General features: G+C 52.0%; 1 protein-coding gene across 11 annotated transcripts in view; it reads left to right on the forward strand.

The window, feature by feature from the left end:
• FHAD1 (forkhead associated phosphopeptide binding domain 1) overlaps positions 1–23,655 on the forward strand; it is a 133,620-nt gene that overhangs the window by 104,360 nt on the left and 5,605 nt on the right. For 8 of the 11 annotated variants that reach the window (XM_047791956.1, XM_047791957.1, XM_047791961.1 and 5 more), the window contains 10 exons: positions 1,480–1,567; positions 3,787–3,893; positions 5,795–5,954; positions 7,085–7,217; positions 11,197–11,326; positions 12,248–12,372; positions 15,710–15,805; positions 16,241–16,461; positions 16,982–17,147; positions 22,595–22,675. In XM_047791956.1, the coding sequence (XP_047647912.1) occupies positions 1,480–1,567; positions 3,787–3,893; positions 5,795–5,954; positions 7,085–7,217; positions 11,197–11,326; positions 12,248–12,372; positions 15,710–15,805; positions 16,241–16,461; positions 16,982–17,147; positions 22,595–22,675 (1,307 nt within the window). Of the gene's footprint in view, positions 1–1,479; positions 1,568–3,786; positions 3,894–5,794; positions 5,955–7,084; positions 7,218–11,196; positions 11,327–12,247; positions 12,373–15,709; positions 15,806–16,240; positions 16,462–16,981; positions 17,148–17,613; positions 17,828–22,594; positions 22,676–23,655 lie in introns of all 11 variants that reach the window. The other 3 variants (XR_007136481.1, XM_047791962.1, XM_047791958.1) reach the window with 3 other exon arrangements.

Consider the following 23,655-nt stretch of genomic DNA (forward strand, 5'->3'; position numbering starts at 1 on the left):
GGGCTGATGGACAAGAAGGATCTGCTGCGCCTGGTGTAAAAGCCCCTTTATTGTCTGGAGGCCTCTTTTCTTCTTGTCATACAGCAAGGTTAGGCGCCCTCAAGGCCAGGTTCACTCAAGTAACGGCAATGAGCGGGGACAGCCTTTGTGCCGAGCCGGTCAGCCAGCGAGAGACACAGGCTGCCGGGGCTGCTCGGGCGTCGGAGCAGCTCCCTGGGAATCCGTTTCCACATGGAAACATCCCATGCAGGGGCCTTTCCAGGGCGTCTCTCTGCCATCAGCAATTTGCGACTTTGTCTAATGTACTTTCGTAACCAGCTGGGGTTTATCTCTTGAGGAAAAAAAAAAAGGCTGAAAAAAAGAACTTGGAGTTGTGAGCCCTTGATTTGCCCTGAATGACCGAGGTGATGCATAAAACTAAACAGCGAGCTTGTTAGAAAAGAGTTCTGGAAGCCGAGGCCTCAGGCCAGGGTTTCTCATCCTCACACTAGTACCGCCTTTGGGCTGGACAAGTCTTGGTCAGGGGCTGTCCTGTGCCCTCTAGGGTGTTGAGTGGCACCCCTGGCCTCTGCCCACTGGATGCAATAGCCCCCATCCCCACCCCAGTGTAACAAGCAAAAATGTCTCCAGAGAGGCCACGTGTCCCCTTGGGGTAAACTCAGCCCCGGTTGAGAACCCTGGTCCTAGTCTCAAGCCGGTTGACAAGCTGTCAGGGCGCGCTTCATGCATTCCTTCATTCAACACACTTAACTGAGCATCTCTTCTGTCCTAAGCTCATTCTGGGCCCCAGGGGTTCCGTGATGGCCTGGCCAGGCAGGTCCCTGCAGTCAGCCAAATCACTGCCCTGGCCGGGGACCCGGGATGAACAGGGCACCATGGCAAGGGTGGGGCAGGACTCAGTTTCCCAGCCCAGGTCCACCCAGAGGGAGGGTGTTTACAAAGGGACCCAAGAGTGACTACATCTTTGTCACCCCACCCTTAGGTCCCTGCCAGCCACAGACACCTGTCAAATGAATAAATGAGTCGCGGAGGGTGGCGGGGGCTGGGGGGGACCAGAAGGCAGTGGGCTGAGGAGTAAGAGGGAGCTGAGGACAGGACGAGAGTCTTGCCTGAGCAGAGAAGAGGAAATAGGGCAGGAGGTGAGACCCAGAGGTTAGGCTCCTTCTCTCACCGCTTAGCTGAGTGGTCACCGGTCTGGTCCACCACTCCTGCACTCATCTCCGTATTTGTCAGTGGAGTCAGCAACCCCTGCCTTAGTGAGTAGCTGGAAAGACTTGAGGCCAGGCGCTCATCTGTGGAGGGGGAGGGGAGGGGCAGCCTGGGGCACTGACCCCCCATGGTTCTCATTAGACGGAGAGGGCTGGGGGCATAGGGAAGGTTTATAAGTTGAGAAAGACACAGGTGCGTTGATAAGCAAAGGGGAAGGAAACGTCCATTGCACAAGGGCTGTGATGACGCTCGCCTGTCCCTCTGACTCAGCCCAGGAGGGGGACGTGCAGCAGCGGGACCCTGCAGCAGTGCCTCCGTTGGAGAACAGTGGCAAAGACGCAGTGTGCGACCATCTGATGTGAGTACCTGGCCGAACCCCTGCCCTGGCCCCATCGTCAGAATATGAGAAGGGTTAAGTCTGGACTCTTCTTGCTGCTCTTTGAGTTTCTTGATTCCTTCAGCAAGTCAGGTGTCAATCTATGGAAAGATCTGGGTCCATCTGTGTTCAGACCCAACTCAGCACTCTCCAGGCACGTGGCCCTGGGCAGGTCACGTCACCTCCTGTGCTTGGCTTCCCTGATTGTGAGATCAGGAGGTACAGGAATGCCAGCTAATGCTGTGATTACCTGTCCCCACCACCCCCCACCACCACCCCCGACACATACCTGCTCAAAGCCAGCCTGTATCATTAGCAGGTTTCACTCCTCTGAGACTTCTGGATGGAGTCAGGGTCCTGGAGAGGTTCCAAGTTAAAGCTTGGGCCAAATGACCTTGAAGCTCCCTCCCAACCCAAAGTCCATACCTCGCACCTCAAGGAACTGACAGTTTGTAGAAAAACAGAACCCGCAGAGGGGAGAGATCCTGAGAGCTACGCCAAGCGGTGGACGAACAAGAAGGCAGGAAGGTGATGTGGAGAAAGGGTTCAGAAGGGTCTCAAAGAAGACAAACCACCGGCCTGAGCCCTGCACCAAGTATGAGCTACTGAAGTCTCATGTCACAGGGGTTTTACCCCAGAAGACAAAGATGCTCCGAAGCCCAGCCTCTGTGTTCTGAGAAGTTCCTAACTGACTCCTCCTGGTGGAAAACACTCTCTCTAAAGACAGCAGGAGGAGTTCCCATCTTGGCTCAGTGGTTAATGAATCCGACTAGGATGCAGGTTCGATCCCTGGCCTCGCTCAGTGGGTTAAGGATCCAGCGTTGCCATGAGCTGTGGTGTAGGTCACAGATGCTTGGATCTGGCATTGCTGTGGCATAGGCCAGCAGCTACAGCTCTGATTAGACCCCTAGCCTGGGAACCTCCATATGCCTGTGGGTGAGGCCCTAGAAAAGACAAAAAAAAAAAAAGTTAAAGACAGCGGGAGCCACGACCTGGAGAAGAATCAGCGTCACGTCACTCTCCTCTGGTCCATGTCATTAGCTGTGTACACCCTTGAGTCTTAGAGTTTCATCCCTGAGTTGGAAGAATTATAAGCCAAGGAGATTAGACAGACACACAGACACACACACACACACGCACGCATGCACGCACGCACGCACGCACGTACATGTATAGTTATATCCTTCCCAGTGACCACCAATCTTTCTTTCTTTATTCTGGTATGCAGCCAGCCAGTATTTTGCTTTATTCCATACACACTCTACCTTCAAAAGTCTGTACAAGAGGAGCCTGGATTTCAGAAGCCTGTGGACTCAAGTGACATCAATACCTGCCCAGAGACTAAGGCTCTTAACCCCCTTTGGAATGTGCAAGACTGCAGCTCTTCCTCCTGCCCTGTACACACACACACACACACACACACACACACACACACACACACACCCATGCCTTCCTCGGGGCTGAAGTGTCTTCACACCTGCTTAGAGCACATCCTGTGTCCTCCCCACAACCCCCATCGGGGCGCCTCGCCCACCATCACTCTGTGCCCGTTCCCATGGAAACCGTCCTTCCTGTCAAGCACCCTGAGCCTCATGGTACCAGAGATATCCTGCCCTCTGGGGTGGCATGGGCACAAGGAGCAGCCCTCAACCCACTGTCTTTTGGTTTTCTGGATCCTACAGCCCACTCTTCCACAAAGGGTCCCATGAACACCACTCACTCACGTGGCGCCACCTCCTTCCACCAGGAATTAAAAGAAGCTGGTGAGAGGACAGATGCCATACTGTCCTCCTCCTCTCTCCTTCCTCGTCTTCACAGAACCCCTGAACCCACAAAAAAAAATAGTCTTCCTTCTTCTTTCCATCAAAGAGCAAAAGCCCACTAGAGCATTGGTTCAGGCTGATAGAGGCTTGAGCAGGAACAGGTGTCACCCTCATAGGAGTTGTCTTTCAACCTCAGAGCAAAGCCAGTGCACCCTTTGTTCTGTCTCCTTGTGTTTGTCATTAATGAATACGCATCAAAATGGATTTTCGTTTTGAGAATTTTTAAAGAGTGTGCTTATAGCTCTTGCTCGGATCTTGGTATCACCTGGACCACCGTTGATTGAGGTTCACTTTGCCATTGTACTTGACCCCTTCTGGGCACTCGAGACACCACGGAGACTGAGTTGAACTGACTTGGTCTGTTTTTGTGAATTTCAGAGAGGATTTATTGACTGCTCAGAAGGAAATCCTGTCTCAGCAGGAGGTCATCATGAAGTTAAGGAAAAACCTTACCGAAGCCCACAGCCGAATGTCAGACCTGAGAGGTTGGTGCAGTCGCCTGTGTCTCGTGATTTCCTGACCCACTTTGAGAAAGAAAAGAAGTGGGTCTGAAGGGTTGGAGAGCTGGCCATGAAAAATCCCTCTCAACCCACTTCCCTGGGCTGTCACAGGACTTGAAACCCAGGGTCTGCGAAAGCTCTATCCTGGGTGTGACATTCATTCCACTTGATACGGGGCCACAGGGAGCGTTCTCAGATGGCTCTGGGCAGAAATGTAACTTTCTTTTTCAAGGAGAATCTCTTTTTACCCCAGAGGCTTCACTGGGAGCAGAGGCTTTGCTGGGAGCAGAGCCTTGGAGGTCAATCATGAGCCCCCTGGGCGGCCCAGCCTGCACAAGCCCTGACACTCACCAGCTCAGTGTCTTACAGTAAAGTGTTCTCCTGGGCCTCCCCTTCCTCTGATGCAAAAACGCCTGCAGCACACCTGCCCTGCAGGGTTGACATGAGCTTCAGGGAGAAATAGCTCTGGCGTCCGCTCTCTTCTGGCTGGACACGAGTCTGGCTGGTAGGCCTACCTGGCGCCTCTTCTCTTGTCCCCCAACATTAATTTCCGCCTCCCTTCTTCTTGCTTCTTAGAGCTGACCTCTCTTCCCCATCCCTAGCTTCCATCAAGCCAAAAGGCTTCGGCAGACAGGAGGAGCTGGGAGATACAGCGAGGTTTGGGGAAGCGGCAGGAGGATGGGGAACTCGTGTCTTGTCCTCATCTCGAACCCTGTGCAGCCCTGAGCCTTCAGTGGTATCTGCTCCCCATGTCTGGACCTGTTAGTACCCTAGGGCGTTTATGGCAGAAATTTTCTTTTCTTTTTTATGGCTGCACCCACGGCACATGGAAGTTCCTGGGGCCAAGGATTGCCTTCGAGCAACCTGTTCCACAGCTGTGGCCACACCCCGATCTTTCACCCACTGTGCCGGGCCAGGGATCCAACCCACACCTCCACAGCAACCTGAGCAGCTGCAGTCAGATTCTTAACCCACTGCGCCACAGTGGGAATTCCAGAAATTTTCAAAGAGTGATTTTTTTCCATACTAAAGTGTAAGGACACGTGGCAGAGAGGCTGCCATTCCCAGTGCTAGAATCAGGAGGCGCTGGCCCCAGTTCTGGATCTGCTGTTTATTAACTGGGTGACTTTAGGCAAGTCACTGACCTCAGAACCTCAGTGTCTACACCTGTGACATGGGGGTGTTACCGGCTGCTGCCCTGCAGGGTTGCTATGAAGATTCGAGGCAATGTAGTTATCTTAGTTTGGAAGCAGACCCCAGCAGAATTCCGCTGGTTTATTTGAGAAATGTCCCCAAGAAATAATAGCGGTGGAGGTGAGTGAGGCAGGAAAGAGAAGAAAGCAGGTAAGGGCTGTGTGGTCAGCCAGTGGGCACGGTGGGCGACTGCAGCTTAACTCCCCAGGGGCTCCTGGGGGGCAGCCTGGTCACGTGCCTCTGGGTGCCCCCCTGAGATGGGAGGGAGCCAGGCTGTGTCCTTGTCTCCACCTGTCCTTGGTTGGAGCCCTGTTTCCCGACAGACACAGGAGCAGAGCAGTCTCCAAAGGCCTTAGAACGCCTTGGGCAAACAGATGCAGAAACAGGCAGCTGACAGTCGGGTCGCCAGGGTGCCATAAAATGCCAGAGGCACACAGGCCCAGACAGCTGGGGTCAGGCAGGAGCCCAGGCTGCCTCACGGAGCCAGAACTCACTAAAAAATACTGCTGCAGTGCTAGGTTGCTGGTTTTTGCAAAGCCACAAACAGGCCTCTTGGTTATTACGAAAGCCCCCCCAAGGACTCCTGGAGGGTGGACCGCCTCATGGTTCTTGGAGGCCTGGCAGATCTGCTGCGGCCCCAGTGGAGCCCCAAGTCAGGAGACCCCTCTCATTAGCTTTCACGTGGCTCCCAGGGGAACTTAGCGAGAAGCAGAAGATGGAACTGGAGAGGAACGTGGCCCTGGTCCAGCAACAGAGCAGCGAGCTGAGTGTGCTCAAGGAAAAGATGGCGCAGATGAGCAGCCTGGTGGAGAAGAAGGACAAGGAGCTAGAGGTCCTCAAGCAGGCGCTCAGGTGTGTTGGAAGGTCTGCCTGTCACAGACGGGGGGGCTTAGTCAGAGCTGGTCGAAGGGTTGAATAAGTGAGTAGATGACTGAATGGATGACACGCATCTCGTTGCTTCACAACCTCATCATTCAAAACAAAGCTTTGCTGAGTTCTGTGCATCTCAGACATTCCAGCCCAATATTCCAGATAAGTCTCAGCTTGCAGGCCTCTTCCTCCAGGAAGCCCTCCAGCACTCACCCTCGCCCCACAGTAGCCAAGAGCTCCTGTTCTGCCTGAAGTCGCTCAGCACCTGCACTCTCCCGACCTAACCCGTCTCACACAGCCAGGCTGCCGCTGCCTGTTGAATTGTCTGCCTCCCCCGCAAAGGCCCCTGTGTAGACCTTGCCTGCTCCTGATCTCCCGGCATTCACCCAGTGCCTGGCATGTCTCAGAACTTCATACACATTGACTGAACAAGTGTACAAACTGGAGGTGTCAGGTCAGCTCAAAGCAAATATATTGCTCTTGTCCCACGGAGTCGTCTGAAAAATACACACGAGTTTGCATTTTTATCAAAAGCTTATCCATATTTTGATATAAGATTAATGTCCTTCCCAAAAAAAGTTTGAATAAAATTCATATCTCATGTGCCTCGGGGCTCATGGCCAAGGCAGATTTACCCAGTGGTTAAAAGAAAAGGCTTCAGACCCAGGCCACTTGGGCTCAAGGCCAGGAGCCTTTACCTACAAGCTCCATGACCACAGGCGGTTGCTGCGTGTCTCTTTCCTTGTCTGTAAAATGGGGCAAGGAGAGTTCCCAGCTTATAAGAAATAAAAGGGTTGACACATACAAAGTGTAGAAACAGCAGACACTGAGTAAATACCCCATAAATGCCGCAGCAGGTGCCCCGCAGACCCAGTGCAGGGAGCAGGGATGGGAGGGTGCCTACCTGCCTGGTCCCTAGCCTGTGAGTCCCCGGAAACTCAGTCCTCCAGAAAGCTTCGTGCAGGAGGCTTGATGGTTCCAAGACTTCAGTGACCTGTAAAAATGCAGTCCCTTTTCCTGTTCTGCTGGCGGACACCAAGGTAAGTCCTGGTTCCCGGAACCTCATGCTGCCAGCCACTCTGCTGCCCAGCGACTCATCTTCTCTGCCCCAGGGCCTCTCAAGAGAAACACAAACTCCAGCTGCACAAGGAGAAGGAGCACAAGCCACGGAACGCGACCCAGACGTGTGACATCTCGGTGCAGATAGAACCAATCCACACAGATATTTTCCTGAGCAGCCAAGAGGTGAGTACCTGCCCCATCCTGGGACCCTACAAGGACAAGTTAAGAAAGAACCCAGGAGTTCCCACTGTGGCACAGTGGGGTCAGTGGTATCTCTGGCGCACTGGGATGCAAGTTCGATCCCCCACCCAGCACAGGAGTTAAGGATCCAGCATTGCTGTGGCTGTGGTGTAGGTTGCACCTGTGGCTCAGATCTGATCTCTGGCCTGGAAACTCCATAGGCTGTGGAGCAGCCAAAAAAGAAAAACAAAAGAAAGACCCCAGTGGTGGCGTTCTTTGCTTTTGAATACATCTTCATTCTAAGTTCTAAAAATATTGCTTGCTCACATGAAATGTTTAAAGGTAAAAAGTAGAAGTCCCGGAGTTCCCATCGTGGCGCAGTGGTTAACGAATCTGACTAGGAACAATGAGGTTGCAGGTTCGATCCCTGCCCTTGCTCAGTGGGTTAGCGATCCGGCGTTGCCATGAGCTGTGGTGTAGGTCGCAGACGCGGCTCGGATCCCATGTTGCTGTGGCTCTGGCGTAGGCTGGCAGCTACAGCTCCGATTCAACCCCTAGCCTGGGAACCTCCATGTGCCGCGGGAGCGGCCCAAGAAATGGCAAAAAGACAAAAAAAAAAAAAAGTAGAAGTCCCATGTCCAGACTCACAGAGGCTTTGGCTATTGACAGCTTGGCGTGTCACGTGCCATCAGCCCCTCTCGTCCCAGAAACGGCCACATCCTCATACAGTCGGACTGTGCAGTGGTTCAAGCAGGCTTAGATCCTGTCTGCCCGGGTTCCAGTCCTGACTCCTCCACTCAGAAACCCCCATGACCTTGGGGACGCACCTGGGTGCCAGTTCCCTGGTCTGGAAAGTGGGAGTGACACCCGTCACCACCTCATGGGGTCGTTGAGAAATAAATTTTATTTATCCACAAAACTCGCACAAACTTATACATACATGTATTTATTTAACAGAGGTTTTGTGGGGGTTTTTTTGTTGTTGTTTTTTTTTTTTGCAAACTGTGGTATCAAGCCATATGTATTCGGCAACTTTTTTTCCCCACATCACACTATTTAATGGGTCTGTTTTCAAGGAAGCGGGTGAACATCTCCCTCCTTCTTTTAAACAGCAGCAGGGACTTCCACCCTTTATCCAACCCATCACGATGGACCTTTAAGTTGTTTCTCCTTCCGCACGCTGCCGCAGTCGATAATCTTTGTAGGTGTGTAGAACAGAGTCCGAGATGCCCAGAGGACATCCTAAATTGTGCTCATTGGGGCACATGGCCTTCCCAGAGAGCCGTGCCCTTAATGCCCCGCGGCTGACTCTTGCCAACCTCTGCGCAGAAGCCTTTGCGGGCCTGGAAGTCCCAGCTGCGCAGCACGGGGGTCACGTCTTTGAGCGAGAAGAGCCTCCAGCGCGACATCCCGCATGGTGGCACTCACACCTGTGCCCGTGACCGGGGCCGTGGTGCTCGCCGTTGTCCTTGACCGCCCGACGTGGGCAGGGTGCTTCCTCGAGGGCCCAAGCTTCCTGCCCCTTCCCCTTCGCCTTTTGAAACTCGAGAGCGGTTTCAGTAATGGGCTTTGGACTGTCCCTCGGAAGCAGGGCCAAATGTGTCAGCTCGCCTTCCTGCTTTCTCAACGATGCCTTTCCCCTGCCAACAGCATGAGCCAGGGCCGCACGCAGCGGGAAGCAAAGGGCTCGGCGGCCCAGCCGGCTGTCCCTGGCACCGATTGCCATCCAGAGAACCTTAGCAGAAGTGGCTCCTCGGGGAGGACCGCCCGGTTCCGGGGGCCGCAGCGGGTTCACGCAGCCCTGAGCTCCGTGGGGCCGGAAGCAGGTCCCGCTCCTGTCAGAAGCTAAACTCTCAGCATTGGCCCCGGCCCATGTTATTCATACGTTCACCAGCTGCTGAGCACCTGCTGTATACCAGGCCCTGTGCTGGGCACAGCGGAGGCTGCCCAGGGTCCCTGCCCACGCCAGACCCCTTCCGACTCTGCACGTGTTTACTGGATGCCTATGACTTTTAGATTCTATTATAAGGCAGGATTAGTTGAGGAAGGGGGAGGGAGGCTGCAAGATAAAAGGAAAAAAAGGATTTGTTCTTTCTCAGAATGGCTTTCCACTCGGGCTGCTTCCTGCTTTCTAAACCAGAGTGGGTCAGAGGGCTTAAGAGTTGCATGAGAAAGAATCTCCATCTTCTCTAAATAAACAAATTCCCAGAAGAGCCATGAGTAAGGGTCACATCGGGCTCAGGCGAGCTCTGCAGGCGGAGGAAGACTGCCACCAAGCCTCGCTGCTGTGGCTGCCCCCCCAAGGCCAGTGGCCCCTGCCCTCCTCTCCATGCTCCAGCACGTGTGTGCACACACACTCACACTCATGCACACAATGAACACACACAACATTCCTGACAGTTACTCCCAGGGCAAACATACACCCCCCCAAAAGAGGGAGGCCAAGTGTAGAAACGGCCCAGTAAGTGGACCAGCCATGCAGCCTGTAAGCAGACTGGAGCCAGGGTCGGGAGCCAGAGAGGTCCTACTAAGTGCAGCCAGGGGTGGAGCGCCCCCTTCTCTCAGGGGCTGAGCCCTGGTCCCTTCTGGCCCCATATTTACCAAGCCCCTACTATGCTCAGCACAGCCTACACCAGCGACAGCCTTTGCTCTCACAGCGCCCACATTCTGGAAAGGGAGAGAGACAGGCAATAAACAAGTTAACATCAAATGAAATGTCTGGGGTGGGGGAGCGCTTTGAGGCAAGAGACAGCAGGATTCAGGGCAGAGCAGCATCGTGGAGGGACCCTTTGGGACAAGGTGGCAGGGAGGCTTCTCCGGGGGAGACGGGAACAGAGCCTGAATGAAATGAAGGAATGAGTGATGGGGACGCAAGGGGAGGAGCAGACCCAGGAGGACCTCAGATGACACTGCTGGGCTCCTCGAGGGAGGCTGTGGGCCTTGTGCCCCTCCCTGGCCAGCATGGGGCCTAGCACGTGTCATGTGGGCCTTTAATTGGCATTTGATGACTCAAGGAAAGAATAGCATGTAATTGTCTCTCTCCCTTTTCTCTGCCCTGTTTTCCTGGTAGCATTTATCAATTTCTGGAATGATTTACACATCTGTCTGTTTGTTTGCTGTGTCCCCCATCACCAGGACACAGAGTCTATGACAGCAGAGATTTTGCCAGTTTCATTCACTGTTGAGTCCCCCGAGCCTAGAACAAGGCATGGCACATAGACATGCTCAGTAAAGCCTTGGTGATGTGAATGAATGAATGAGTGAACGAATGAATGAATGACTCACCCTACAGAAGCGTCCTTTAATTTGGAGTCTGTGACTGGGCTTGGGGGAGCAGTCCCGGAAGTTGTATGCAAATTTGTGTGTGAATTTTTCTGGAGGAAGGAACCTGCCCTCTTCCTAATCTCAAAAGGATGTGCGTGACCCTTAAAAGATGAAGACGACCTTCCCTTGTCTGTGCCCTTCGTAAACCCAGCTCTAGCTGCCATGTTGGAGAACATTCCCATCACTGCAGGAAGTTCTGCTCCACCATACGGTTCCAGAGGCTCCAGAAGTCTCGGAGGAGTGTTTTCCTTTCTCTAGACCTGCGGCCCTAAAAAACCAAAAAAAAAAAAAAAAAAAGTGCCCTTCCAGGCATGGAATTTGATACGGTGGTTCAGAGATGAGACCAGAGGGACCACAAGTGGAAACCCAAGCTTAAAGGAATACTAGAAGAAAAAAATAAAGCACGGGGAGGGAACACAGAGCAGATCTCTTATTTATAGTGACGCTAAGTAGGGAGGGAAGTGGGAAATCTTCCCAAAGGTGACTCTGTACTTGCCATGAAGTTTTTAAATTCCTTCTCTGCTGAAGCCCCTTCCTGATATTTTCCAAGGTACCAAGTGACAGGGTTTCTGCTATCCACAAACTGTTCTTGTTGCTTCAAGTGTAAGAGAGATTCTGACCCCTAATAAAGCTGCCGTCTGCACCTTTCTGGCCACAGGAGCAGTCCTTCAGTGATCTGGGAGCCAAGTGCAAAGGATCCCGACACGAGGAAGTCATTCAGCGTCAGAAAAAGGCCTTATCTGAGCTTCGTGCTCGAATTAAAGAGCTGGAGCAGGCCAGCTCGTCAAGTAAGTTTTCTCCTTCCCACTGGTTCCCTCTGTGCTCAGAGCGATGGGCCCCAGACTCGAGGGTTCACTTTGGGGACGGATCCATTTGCCAAGAGCACCATCTTCTACCCCCCTCATTTCCTAAGTGAAAGGGCATTAGTAACACAAAAATGAGGGCAGACACGATGTCAGAGTCAAGGGCAGGCCTTGATATTAAATAAACACAGTTTCGTGAAAAACTTACTACGCTGTCCTTCTTTATCTTATTTCACGGTGGCCCAGTGGAAACTTTGTCATGGACCAACACCGTGCAAGGATGGACCTTGGGGAACTTCCTGGAATAAATAGCCTGTTTAGAAGGATAGGACTCTCGAGTTCCCTTCGTGGCTCAGCAGTTAACGAACCCAACTAGCATCCATGAGGACGCAGGTTCAATCCCTGGCCTTGCTCAGTGGGTTAAGGATCCAGCAGTGCGGTGAGCTCTGGCATAGGTCGCAGACTCGGCTTGGATCCCACGTTGCTGTGGCTCTGGCATAGGCCAGTGGCTAATAGCCCGGATTAGACCCCCAGGCTGGGAACCTCCACATGCCGAGGGTGCTGCCCTAAAAAGACAAAAGATGAAAAGAAGGATCAGGCTCTCAAGAAAGTGAGCTTGCTGCTGGATGGAGCCCTGGGCTAGGACCCAGAAGCCTGGGTTCAAGTTCTGTCCTACAGCTGATGGTTCACCCTCAGCGCCTTGGCCCTGTGTGGCTGCAGCTGCATATTAGCTGTGTAGCCTCAATTATTTCTCCTCTCTGGCCTCAGATTCCTCACCTGCCGAGGGAGGATGGCGGGGTTTAGTCCTGGCCTGTGCCATGTGTCCAGTAAATAGCAGCTCTGATTATTACAGGCATCCACTTCTTCCTGAGCCTTCCTTTTGAGTCTCCAAAATTTCTTTTCTAGATCACGAGGAACACATGGATGAATCATTTCTAGATTTAAAGACTCTCAGGATGGAAAAAAATGCCCAGAAAATACTGGATGTAAAACCTGATTTACCAACTCTTTCGAGAATAGAGATCCAAATGGTAAGCAGAGCAGACTATCTCTGCAGCGACTGACCCATGGAGAGGGTGGGCACGAGGGCAGACCCCAGCCTGGGCCCTGGCCCTGCGGCGCACATCAGTGGTCCGGGGCCAGGTCCTCCCGGACGGGCTAGTTCCCGTATGAGCTGGTTGGAGCCTGGCTCTCCCAGCCGTCTGAAGTTGCAATAGAAAGACAACCTCGCTTCATGCACAGGATGCTAGAGCGTTGCACTGATGTTGGCCAGGTCCATCTCAGGCCCTCCTTTTTCACATCATGTGTTGTATTCTGCAGAAAATACTCAACAGGCTACATTAGGGCCATGAGGTTGCCCAAAGTTTGCTCTTTGCTGTAAACTGAAAAACATGAACACATAAGAGTAGCGGAAAGGAGCCACGATTAAGAGGACACAAGTTCTGGAGTCGGAGACGTGGGCCCTGATCCCAGCTCTGCAAGCAGAGTGACCTTGGGTGGGCTCTTAACCTTGCTGGGACTCCGTCTCCCCACTGTAAAATGATAATGGAAAAATGAAAGGCACTAAGTATGAAGAGTGCTTATCCCAGTGCTTAGCTTGTGGTGAACACTTAATAAATGGTAACTGTTATTATAATTAAATAGAATTTAAACAGCTTTAGTCAAGAAAACTTCCCATTCTTAGGGGACATAGTTCAATATGCCAGCTGTTAGGTTGAAGATGCCCTGTAATACCCTAAATGGATGCTTGATTGGGCATTTGATTGACACATGACGGTGGACAGCCCAGGTCAGCATTCATCACAGGATCTGTCGGTTTGCTGTTGCAGCTGGATCTAAACCATCCAAGGGCTTTTGGAAAAAATAGAAAGTTATCCTAGGGAGTTCCCCCTTGTGGCTCAGCAGTTTATGAACCCGACTAGTATCCATGAGGATGTGGGTTCTATCCCTGGCCTCGCTCAGTGGGTGAAGGACCTGGCGTTCCTGCAAGCTATGGCGTAGGTCACAGACGCGGCTTGGATCCTGCGTAGCTGTAGCTGTGGCTTGGGCTGGCAGCTGCAGCTCCATTCCACCCCCTAGCCCAGGAAAAAGTCATCCTATCTGTACCAGCATTCTCTCCAACAACCCTCCTGGACATTTGCTAGAGATGTGAGTCCTCAGAAACATGTTGATTTTCTTGATAAAAATCAAACCCTCTTTTTCCAGGGTTGGAAGTGGAGGGACCCTCTCCAGGCGGGGAGCTCAGCTGGGTCTTATATCCTGAGCTGCTTCCAAGATTTACCTTCTCCTTGGCGACAACCCCTCATCCCACCACTGACACCATAGAGCAGGAAACCTCCCAACTCTCAGTCCTCCAAGGCTGGCAGTAATTAAAAGGAGAGAAGGAGCTGGAGGAAGAGTAATGATACCTATTAAGTGCTTACGGGAGTTCCCTTGTGAAGCAGCAGGTTAAGGATCCTGCATCGTCACTGTAGCAGCTCAGGTCACTGCTGTGGCACTGGTTCAGTCCCTGGCCTGGGAACTTCCACATGCTGAGGGCATGGCCAGAGAGGAAAAAAAAAAAAAAAAGGTTAAGGGCTTCCTGGGTACCAGGCATTGAGCTTAGCCCTCTATACGCATAGTCTCAATCCTCTAGGCTGCCTTGTGTTGTCCCCATTTTATAGATAAGAAAGTTAAGGCTTCAGAAGGCCAAGTACTTCATCCAAGTTCACAGGGTAATGAATGTGGAAGCCAGGACTGCGTCCCTGGTGGCCTCTCTGCTAGCCTGCGGAGACAGGGTGGGGACTGCGTGAGTGAATCCTGTAGCCCAGGCTCTTCCTTAGTGACCCTCCCTCAGGAAGAGGGGGCCGCAGGAGAGGAGCAGAGGAACAGCTCAGGGGGGCAGGAAACACCCAGAGGCATCTCAGGTTCTTTTTGGAGCAGACCTGCCCAGTTTATTGCCATCTGCAACTACCCTCTTTTTTTTTTTTCTTTTCACTTTTTAAAGTTTTATTGAAGTGCAGTTGATTTACAAAGTTGTGATATTTTTCTGCTGTATTTCACTATCCTCTTCTAGTCTGATATCTATAGATATATAGACAAATATGTCCACTTTTATCCTTCACAGTCACTTTGGGAGCCTTTATATTTTTGTAGTTGTTTTTTTTTTTAATCTCAAAGATTTGCAGTATAGTGCCAATAAATGCTATGCGCTAAGAAGTGCTCATGGCAAGCACTTAAAATCCTATTTGTTTATTTATTTATTTATTTATTTATTTATTTTTTGATGGCCACTCTCTCAGCATATGGAGGTTCCCAGGCTAGGAGTCAAATCGGAGCTGTGGCTGCTGGCCTTCACCACAGCCACAGCAACACAGGATCTGAGCCGTGACCTACACCACAGCTCACGGCAACACCCACTGAGTGAGGCCAGGGATCGAACCTTTGTCCTCATGGATGCTAGTCAGATTTGTTTCTGCTGAGCCACAGTGGGAACTCCCACCTTATTTTTTAAGAAGATATATTATGATAGCATTTGTTCAGATCACATCCCCTGTTGAGTCCAGTGGCCTTTCCACGCAGTCAGTTGGGCTTTCAGCAGCCAGCTGGCTGGTTGGGGTCTTAGCACACAGTTGCAAACACAACCTGCAATGTCTCTGGATAGGGTCTGAAGTGATGCCCACCCACCAGGATCCAGCTGGGAGAAAGTTTGGCCAGATTTTGTGGCAGTATCATTTCGACTGCATAGAAATTAGATTCCTTTGATAAGAGAAGGGAGGCTGTTTTCTATTTAAACTTCATTCATTCATTCAACAAACATGCCCACCATATGGCCTCGGCACCAGCTGCCATGCTAGGCACAAGGAAGGGGATCGTGAGCAAAAGCAACATGGTCCCCATTTTTTCTGGCACTTGTCATCTAGACCAGGGTTTCTCAACCTTGGCACTACTGATGTTTTGAGCCGGGGAACTCTTTGTTTGGGGTGTAATGTGGGTGTTTAGCAGCATCCTTGTCCTCCACCCACTAGATGCCAGTGGCTATTATGACAACCCCAGATGTGTCCAGGCATTGCTAAATGTCCCCGCAGGAGGGAGGAGGGACAAAGTCAGCACCGGTTGAGAACCGCAGGTCCAGAGGGAAGACGAACCATGACCAAAGAACAGGACAGGTGATGTGTCATCTCAAAAGACAGTCATGCTCTGAAGCGATAGGAGCACAGTTATAAGACAGCAGTTGACCAAGGAATCAGAGTGGATTTAAAACCAACTCTCGCGAGTTACTCTCTAGTAACTTTTCAGTTCTTCGGTTATTCTTTGGGTTAGTCTCCTAGATGTGGAAAATCATAATGGAATGCCAAGAGAGAGTTTTTATTTCTTTTTCTATTTCAGCCTCAAAATGGCCTTTCCAGCCCAGGGTCCATCCCGGCCACTGAGAAGTTAGGGAAAACAGATGTGACTGAGGCTTTAGATCTCAGTGAAAAGCTGGTAGGTCCAACCCGCATCAGTTCCCCTGCTGTCCAAACCCACCTTCCCTGCAGCAGTGTTAGCTAAACATCAAACCTACATCATATTTAGTTATTGTTACAACAGCTCCTCCAGACTCCTCTCCTATCCCAGCATGGGTTGGAAACGGCACAGCTGAATTTCTCGGAAGACTGGGTAGTAAAAATGAATGTTTCTATCCGTGGTCATCCCCCCACCCCAGTTCTCAAGAAGGCAGAGCATAAGTGGATGCGGGGGGAGGGGTGGGAGGGGGAAGGCGTCTTGCTAAAGCCCCAGTTGCCCTCATTTCCAAAGCAACATGTGTCTGTTCTCTGCAATTGCAGAAAATGAATGAAACAGAATTAGACGTTTGCCTCCTTAAAGCAGCCACCAGCCGTCTTGGGCCAGGCCTCTTACCTGCGACCCGCTTTCTCCTAGTACATGGATATGAGCAAAACCCTCGGGAGTCTGATGAACATCAAAGACATGTCAGGTCACGTGTCCATGAAGCACCTCTCCCCCAAAGAGAGGGAGAGAGTCAACCAGCTTCGACAAAGAGACCTCGACCTGGTGTTCGATAAGATCACCCAACTCAAGAACCGGCTGGAGAGGAAAGAGGAGCTTTTGAGAGGATATGAAAAAGACATTGAACAGCTCAGGTAGGGCCCGTGTCCCCGCGGGAAGGCCCAGGCCCCCCTTCACTGGGCTACACCTCAGGGCGGCAGCAGACCCCTGGGACCAGGATGGGAGGACGGAGGCCTGGGTGTGCCCGGGGGCTGGCGACTGGGGCCTGACAGAGGCAAGTCTCTGGGGGAGAAAGAAGCAAAGTGCCCTGCTCTCTCTTAAGGGATGAGGCGCACATTTTATGCATTTGTCTGTTTCACCATATGTGCATTTGTCATAAATCCATCGTGTTCTCAGTGGTGGCAGCTCCCTTGCCCTCTCTGGGGAGTTGGGAGGGGCTGGTAGCATAAGCTCTGCCCCCTTCGTGCTACAGTTACGCAGCCGATGAGCTGCTTATTCTGCCTCTGCTCCCACTTCTCCACCATCCCCTCCCGCCTGTAAGGAAACCACCACGTCAGGCAGATACGGAAGTGTTTAGAGAATCTCCCAGGTCGGGGACGTTGGTGTGAGAGAGAAAGACGAGGGGAAGGGTCTTTGTCTCCTCTGTGGGCTCAGGCAGAGCAAAGTGTCCGTTCAGATGTACCAGTCACAGGTGGCAAAGCTGGAGGACGACGTCTACAAACAGGCGGAAGAAAAGGCACTGCTGAAGGAGGCCCTGCAGCGCATGGAGCACCAGCTGCACCAGGAGAAGAGGGTCAACAGGGCGATCAGGCAGCAGAAGGTGAGAGGTCCCTGTTTGGAGCAGAGCCTCTGAGGCTGCCCCTCAGCTCCCTTTAGAAACGGCCAACTGAGGTCCCGAGGGATCCAGACAGCACAGACTCATTTACTGATGCAAAGGAAGGTGGCAGCATAGCTTTAGCCTCAGGCAGACCTAAGTTTAGATTCTAACTCTACCATTTACTGTGTGACTTCATGCAGGTTTCTTAACCTCTCTGAGACTCATCGTCAAGCTTATCTTTATTTTTTCTTAATTTTGATAATTCATGTGTTTTTATCGTATTCTTTCTATTCAGATAAGTGTCTTTTCAGCCAGTTTTACTGGTCATACAGCACTTTATTAAGTTTAAGGTGTAGAGTATGATAATTTGACTTACATACCTCATGAAATGATTATCCCAGTAAGTGTGCTGAACATCCTGAATTCTTTTAAATGGAGGCTATTGTTCTTATTTTTATTGTTCTGCCAGGTGCTAGGGATACATAGATGAATAAGTTCTCTGAGAATAAAGATTTGAGTTGGCTATTCTGAGTACCCAGAATATACTAGACACCTGATAAATATTTGGTGGATGGATGGATGAACACTGGATCAGTGGGTAGACAGGTAGATGGATGAACAGGACGACGGAGATGGATGTGTGATGTCCTCGAAGAGCATATTCATCAGCGCAGGACATACAGGTGAAGAGCTGACTTGAGGCTGATCTAATGGAAAAAGGGTTCAGTCCAGATCCAGAGGAGGGCACTCAGCCTGGAGCATTCAGGGAGCGCTTTCCACGTGGTTATCCCCGCTTCGTGTGGCAGAGGAGGGTTGGAGGTTTTCCACCAAAGGGATGGACAGGTGTGCACTCCAGGCTCTAGGAGCCACAGAGGAAAGGCGTGAGGATGGGGATCTGCCTCCTGGCGTCGATATGGTGGGAGCATTGGCTTGAGAAACCAAGATTGAGGTTCAGACTGGTGATCCAGCCAAAAGAGAACACCTCCTCCCCTCACGCTGGTATCTGTCACACGGCCCAGGACTCAGTCCTGGGTTCAAATCCCCTTGCTTTTTTTTTTTTTTTTAATGGCTGCACCCATGGCACATGGAAGTTCCCGGGGCCAGGGATTGAATCCCAGTTGCAGCTGTGACTTCCGCCACAGCAACACCGGATCCTTTAACCCACTGCACCAGGCCAGGGATCAAACCTGCACCTCCCCAGCAACCTGAGCCACTGCAGTTGGATTCTTTACCTACTATGCCACAACGAGAATGCCTCCCCTGCTTATTAACCATGTGACCTTGTGCAAACCCATCCCCTCTCTGAGCCTTGCTTTCCTCATCTAACAGCACCTGCCCTGCAGGGTTGTTCTGAGGGTCATATACAATGCAGGTTACCCTGCCTCTCCAAGCTCTCTCAGTGTCTAAACTCAGGAACCATGTAGTTTCTCGGATGCTGCAGGATGCTTGCCCTGCCTCTCAAGTGCCCAGCCCAGGGCCTGGTACTCAGCAGGTGGATGCTCCCCTCCTCCCTGGGGCCAGCACCTGCACAGAGGTCTCTGTGATGAGTGCTACCTCGGACCCAGTAGGGTCTACTGTTGAAAGTTTCCCCACAGCGAGGCAGGTGTGAGTGGCACCTGAACAAACCCCTTCAGAAGCTCGCTGCAACCCTGTGCCTGCACGGTGGTCAGTAGAGGGGTCTTCTTTGCAGTTTACACCCATGACCTTGCATGCCTGTGGTCAGCAGCATGTCTCTAGGTCTGCCAGGCACTGGAACAGTGACTCCTAAGTAGATCAGACCCTCCCTTGTCCTCAGCTCTTGCCTAAGTTAAAGCAGATCTCAGGGTGGGTGTCAGGCGAACAGGGAAAGTCACCACAGCCCCCCCCATGCCATCTGTGGGCACCAGACTGTGATAGCCCTGCCTGGTGGTTATGATCCACTTTACAGATGAGGAAACTGAGCCTCATAGAACTTGCCCAAGTTGACAGAGTAGCTGGTAAGTAGAGCCTAGACCAGACCCCAGGTCTCTCTGACTCAAGTTCCTGGGCTCTCTGCTGGCCTAGACCCCAGGCTCCTTCTTAAAACCGCGAGTCTTTCTGACTTGGGGCTGTGTATCTGTACATGCGTGCGTGTGTGTGTATACATGTGTGTAAGTGCCGTGTGTGCCTGCATTTGTATATATTTGTGTTTAGGTGTCGCTTGCATGCGCCATAGGGGGTCACAGAAGGGGGCCCCTGCTCCTCAGTCAGGAGGTGATGGTCAGACATGTTCCTTGCAGAAGCCTGCCCTCCATCCTGCAAACCTTCCAGGCAGCAGGTTCCCAGCCAGCACACTCTCTGGCTTGTAGCCTCAGAAACAAAGTGGCTGTCCTGCTCTGAGGGAGCCCAGATGTGGCATTTCTAGCACTCACTGCTCTGAATTAAACATCACAGGCCTCAGTCTGCACGTGTCATGGGGCTGTCTCAGGCAGGGGACAGTTTCCTTTCACTCCAGGCAATGCCAGGGAGAGCTGGGCCGGCGACAGAGTTCTGACTTTGCCTTTGATGTGCCCTCTGGAGAGCTCACCCCTCCCCAAAGACACCCCTCCCCCCAGCTCAGGGCTTGGCAGGCTGGGCCCCAAAGCAGAGACACCAGACCACAGAATGGGGCAGCAAAGGGCCCAAAAAAGGCCATTGTCATGTACTGAAAACCTGAGGATTTACATAATCAGGCTTCCCATGCATTATTCATGGGCTGCCTCATTCATACACAATATGCAGGAGCCGTGCCAGCCTCTTAGGCGAAAGACATCCTTCAGCGAATACGGATCTGAAATGGCCAAGTTGAACCTATGTCGGGGTCCCCAGCAGAGCTAGAGCTAGGCATTTTCAAATTAGTGGAATTGACGGTTTGGGGAAAGATTTCTATGAACTGGGGCCACAAGCCTGGCCTCGTCGATGGCATCACGTCCTGAGCACTCCGCACTGCGCATGCTCCGCTCTCCCATCAGGGCCGCGAGGGATGCTGGCGAAGGGGAACGCTGAGTTGACAGAGGGTACCGTTCCCTGCCTGTTCAGCCCTTCCCAGGCCAAGCGAACTTTTCCCCACTCCTTCCTCCCCGCCTCTCCCTCACCACAGGGTGCCCCTTGAGCTCCTCTCACCACTGCTCCTAGGGTTTCCAAGCCAGGACTCGGGTTTACATTTAAGGCTTGTTCTTAATATGCGGTCAGAAAATCCTGCGTGTCAGGAAGCAAAAATAATAAATTTTAAAGTTGTGCTGGTTTCCGAAGGCCACTTGTATACGTCTGTCTTGGCATCGCATCCTTCCAGGGAATATATCATCGTTTAAAATGGAAATTAGCAGAAAGTAGAGTTCCTCTTTTCTGAGTTTTACACCTAGTATTTTCACAAGGAGGCATAATTTTTTTTAGTCTCCTGCATAAAACTTTGAAACTGTTCACCTGTTCATAGAGGTGGCATGGTTGAAGCAGTGGGAGATGAGATTATTCATCTTAAGCTTCAGGATCCTGGCCCCCCCCCCCCCAAAAATGTAGTTTGTAGTTCTAGTATTTGACCATCTCTTGACCAAGCAGAACATTCCAGAATCAAAAGTCATACTTCCACATTACTACCTTTGGCTGTGAAACTGAGACTTGATATAAAATGCTGGGAAAACCTCAGTGCTGGGCATTCCCAGAGAACCTCGTGGCCAGGGCACGGGGACCCCGGAACGCCGGGGGCTGTGGCTCTCTCCCTGTGGCAGAGGCACAGTGACCGTGGCCCAGGCGGTGTTCTAGCCCATGCTCACCATCCCCCGAGAAGGCAGCAGTGACTCAGAGTTCAGAGGCCAGCTTTGCAGTCAGACAAATAGAGTTCAAGCCTCACCTCTGCCCAGAGAGACCCTGAGTAGGCGGCTTGACCTTTCTATCTCCGGTTCCTCCCCCAAAGCAACCAAAAACGGTAACAAGGGGCCTACTTCCTGGGGCAGCTGGAGGGTTAAATGCCAAAATGCCTGCGGTGCCTGGCACACGCAAGCCCGGTCACTAAGGGGGAGAGAATAGGCCGCTCAGGGATGGGTGGGGATTCCTGTCTTTCATTCGGAGAGCTTCCTGCCAGCTGACACGGTGCACAACCCCCAGACACTTTCCTGGGCCTCCCAAAGCCAGCAGCTCTCGTGTGCCGCTGTTTTCTCTTTGGTGAATGCAGCCAAGGCTACAGCCAAGACCAGACCTCGATCCTTTTTTTTCGTGAACGGGTTTGTCAATAGGAAAATTGTAAATGCACAGAAGTTGCCATTTAAGAAGCACGCCAGCCCTTTAATAGGGCTTGAAGTGTGAGAAAGGCTGAAGCACCCGGCTGCTTCTGGGCGAAGGCCAGTGGGCTCTCCTGCCAATCACCTCTCCAGCCAATCAAGTCCTGGATGAGGGGCTTGGCCACAACTTAACCTGTGGGCTCAGCCAGGCAGCAGCCCCCAACCTTCCCTTTGCTTAGCTCAGATCCCGCATCTTTTTTTTTTTTTTTTAATCTTTTTAGGTCCACGCCCACAGCATGTGGAAGTTCCCAGGCTAGGGGTCACAGCCACAGCAACGCCAGATCTGAGCCAAGTTTGCAGTCTACACCGCAGCTCACGGCAACGCTGAATGCTTAATCCACTGAGCGAGGCCAGGGATCCAACCCGTGGCCTCATGGATACTAGTCAGGTTCATTACCGCTGAGCCACAACAGGAACTCAACTCCAAGATCCCTCACCTTAAAATGATAATAAAAATGGTACCCAAGTCATAGCCTTCCATTCAGTGAGAGCATGTATGCAAAACTCTCGGCGCGCAGGGCCACACAGGATACAGGCTCACCTGCTATTATTGTTGTCCTCACTGTTTTCTTTAACTCACATTTTCTAAGATTTCCTTGGGCTCAGGTATTCTCAGGATCCTGATTTCCTCAGTGCCACTTGTGTGTTTTTGACCAAGAAGTAGAAATGTTGTTTGGGGATTTCCCGTCGTGGCTCGGCGGCAGTGAATCTGCCTAGAGGACACAGGTTCGATCCCTGGCCTCCCTCAGTGGATTAAGGATCTGGCGTTGACAGTGAGCTGTGGTGTAGGTCGAAGATGTGGCTTGGATCCCGCTTTGCTGTGCCTCTGGCGTAGGCCGGCGGCTACAGCTCCGATTGGACCCCTAGCCTGGGAATCTCCATATGCCGCAAGTGCGGCCCTCAAGAGGCAAAAAAAAAAAGAAAAAAGAAAAAAGAAATGTGAGGGGGGAGGGGCTTGGAGTGGTTCTCTCCCAATCACAATGACCAAGTAGTAGACTGTGGCCAGGGTGCTTCAGTAGGGGGCTAGAAGCTAAAGAAAAAGACCCTCCCCTGACCCCTTCCTCTGCCCACCAATCCCAGTGAGTCCCAGTGTCTCCTAGAAACCTCAGAGGTGTGTCCCCAATGGAACAGGTGGGGACGCACTAAACGCTGTCTTGCTCACCTGGTATTTTCACTCAGGAACGGTTAGAGGATCTCGAACAAAGAAATGCCAAAGAATCAGCACCTTGCAACTGTTCCTTCAAAGAGAAAGAGAGGCAGGTATGGAGAGGCTTTCTGATCCTGCAGCCACACACAAAGCTGCAGTATTTTCAAAGCAAAAGAGCTTATGGTGGGTAAATGCCACTCCTCTCCCCTCCCCCACCCCGGCCCCCGGCCCCTGTCCCCTCCCCTGCCTCCAACCTGAACAGATGATCCAAGGGAGTAGCAAGCACCGCCCCCCTCCCCCGAAATGCGAGAAGGCAGGGGGCAATGGGGGTCATCCTGGGCGCTGAATGATTTGGAGACCTAGAGACAAAATCATAAGAAAAGAAGAAAGGAGGCGTAGGGACCCCCAGGAGCCCCCGCCCTAAGAATGAAGTAAGTGAGTCAAAGACCGGGGAGAGCAGTGCCCAGTGGAGCCAGGATAGAAACTGCCGATTAGAATGACCTCCTCACCTGCGAGAGGGGAGCCCCATTGGACGGTGGGCTTTCTGGCAGCCAATAGGAAATGGCAAACCAGTGTGGTCCAGAGTTCACAGCATCCTTGAGATACAATGGATGTGATGGTCCGAAGTGTTCACAGAACAAAGACAATACTGGACTTTTCCCGGAGGGGACTTTGTGTGATAGAAGGAAGAACACCCCTAACAACAGCACCGCAGGGTCGGCCGGGCCGTGTCTGAGAACAGCTCTTAAGACAGATTGATGGCCCCACATCACAGTGAGTTCAGTAAAGTATGGGAAAAGCAGGTGTGCAGGAGCCACCCTCTGCCCTTCAGTGCCCAGCTGTCCACTGTTTGGACTTAATCCAGGAAGATACTCTGGAGCAATGTTCAAACTGGAGTTCCCTGGAGGCTTTGGGTGCCATGGAAGGATGTGAGCTCAACACACACACACACCTTTCTCCCATTAGAGAAGCTCTCCGTTATTTTCTTTATACGCCAAGCTCCTAATGGGATTTCGCTTGGACAAAGGTATCTGCTGGAAAAAAGGGCGGGGGGGGAAGGAGGTTGTTGGTTGAAAACCACTTCTTTAGAGCA

This window comes from Phacochoerus africanus, chromosome 8, assembly GCF_016906955.1.
Source record: "Phacochoerus africanus isolate WHEZ1 chromosome 8, ROS_Pafr_v1, whole genome shotgun sequence".
Taxonomy (NCBI): domain Eukaryota; kingdom Metazoa; phylum Chordata; class Mammalia; order Artiodactyla; family Suidae; genus Phacochoerus; species Phacochoerus africanus.